General features: G+C 48.4%; 1 protein-coding gene across 2 annotated transcripts in view; it reads right to left on the bottom strand.

Annotated features, from left to right (window-relative positions):
* Positions 1-397, bottom strand: part of bnipl (BCL2 interacting protein like) — a 5,994-nt gene that overhangs the window by 1,206 nt on the left and 4,391 nt on the right. For both annotated transcript variants that reach the window (XM_008430590.2, XM_008430589.2), the window contains exon 9: positions 106-204. In XM_008430590.2, coding sequence (XP_008428812.1) covers positions 106-204 — 99 coding nt within the window. The remainder of the gene's footprint in view (positions 1-105; positions 205-397) is intronic.

Below are 397 nucleotides of genomic sequence, written 5' to 3'. Positions count from 1 at the left end.
GATAGCTCAGATATAGCTTAGTGTTAGCTCAGCGTTAGCTCAGCATTAGCTCAGAGATAGCTCAGATATAGCTTAGTGTTAGCTCACAAACGTTTCAGCTCTTACTGTCGGATTGCCTCTGGGATCTGCAGCCTGTCTGTGGGGACGAACTGCGACAGCTGCTCCAGGTTCTGAACGAAGCGAATCTTCCTGCTAAATTTGTCACTATGGAAAACATGAGGTCAGAGGTCACAGAAAGTTCTCTGATTATAGTGCCAAGATGGTAATTGACACGTTTTGGCTCACTGAAGATATTCTCAGTGTGTGTGTGGGGCCAGTCTGTGGGACCAGTGTGTTTGGGACCTGTGTGTGTGAGACCAGTGTGTGTGTGGGACCAGTGTGTGTGTGTGGGACCAGT

This window comes from Poecilia reticulata, linkage group LG16, assembly GCF_000633615.1.
Source record: "Poecilia reticulata strain Guanapo linkage group LG16, Guppy_female_1.0+MT, whole genome shotgun sequence".
In the NCBI taxonomy this organism is placed as follows: domain Eukaryota; kingdom Metazoa; phylum Chordata; class Actinopteri; order Cyprinodontiformes; family Poeciliidae; genus Poecilia; species Poecilia reticulata.
Note: the sequence above shows the minus strand (reverse complement) of the source record. Positions and strands in the feature narration are given on the sequence as shown.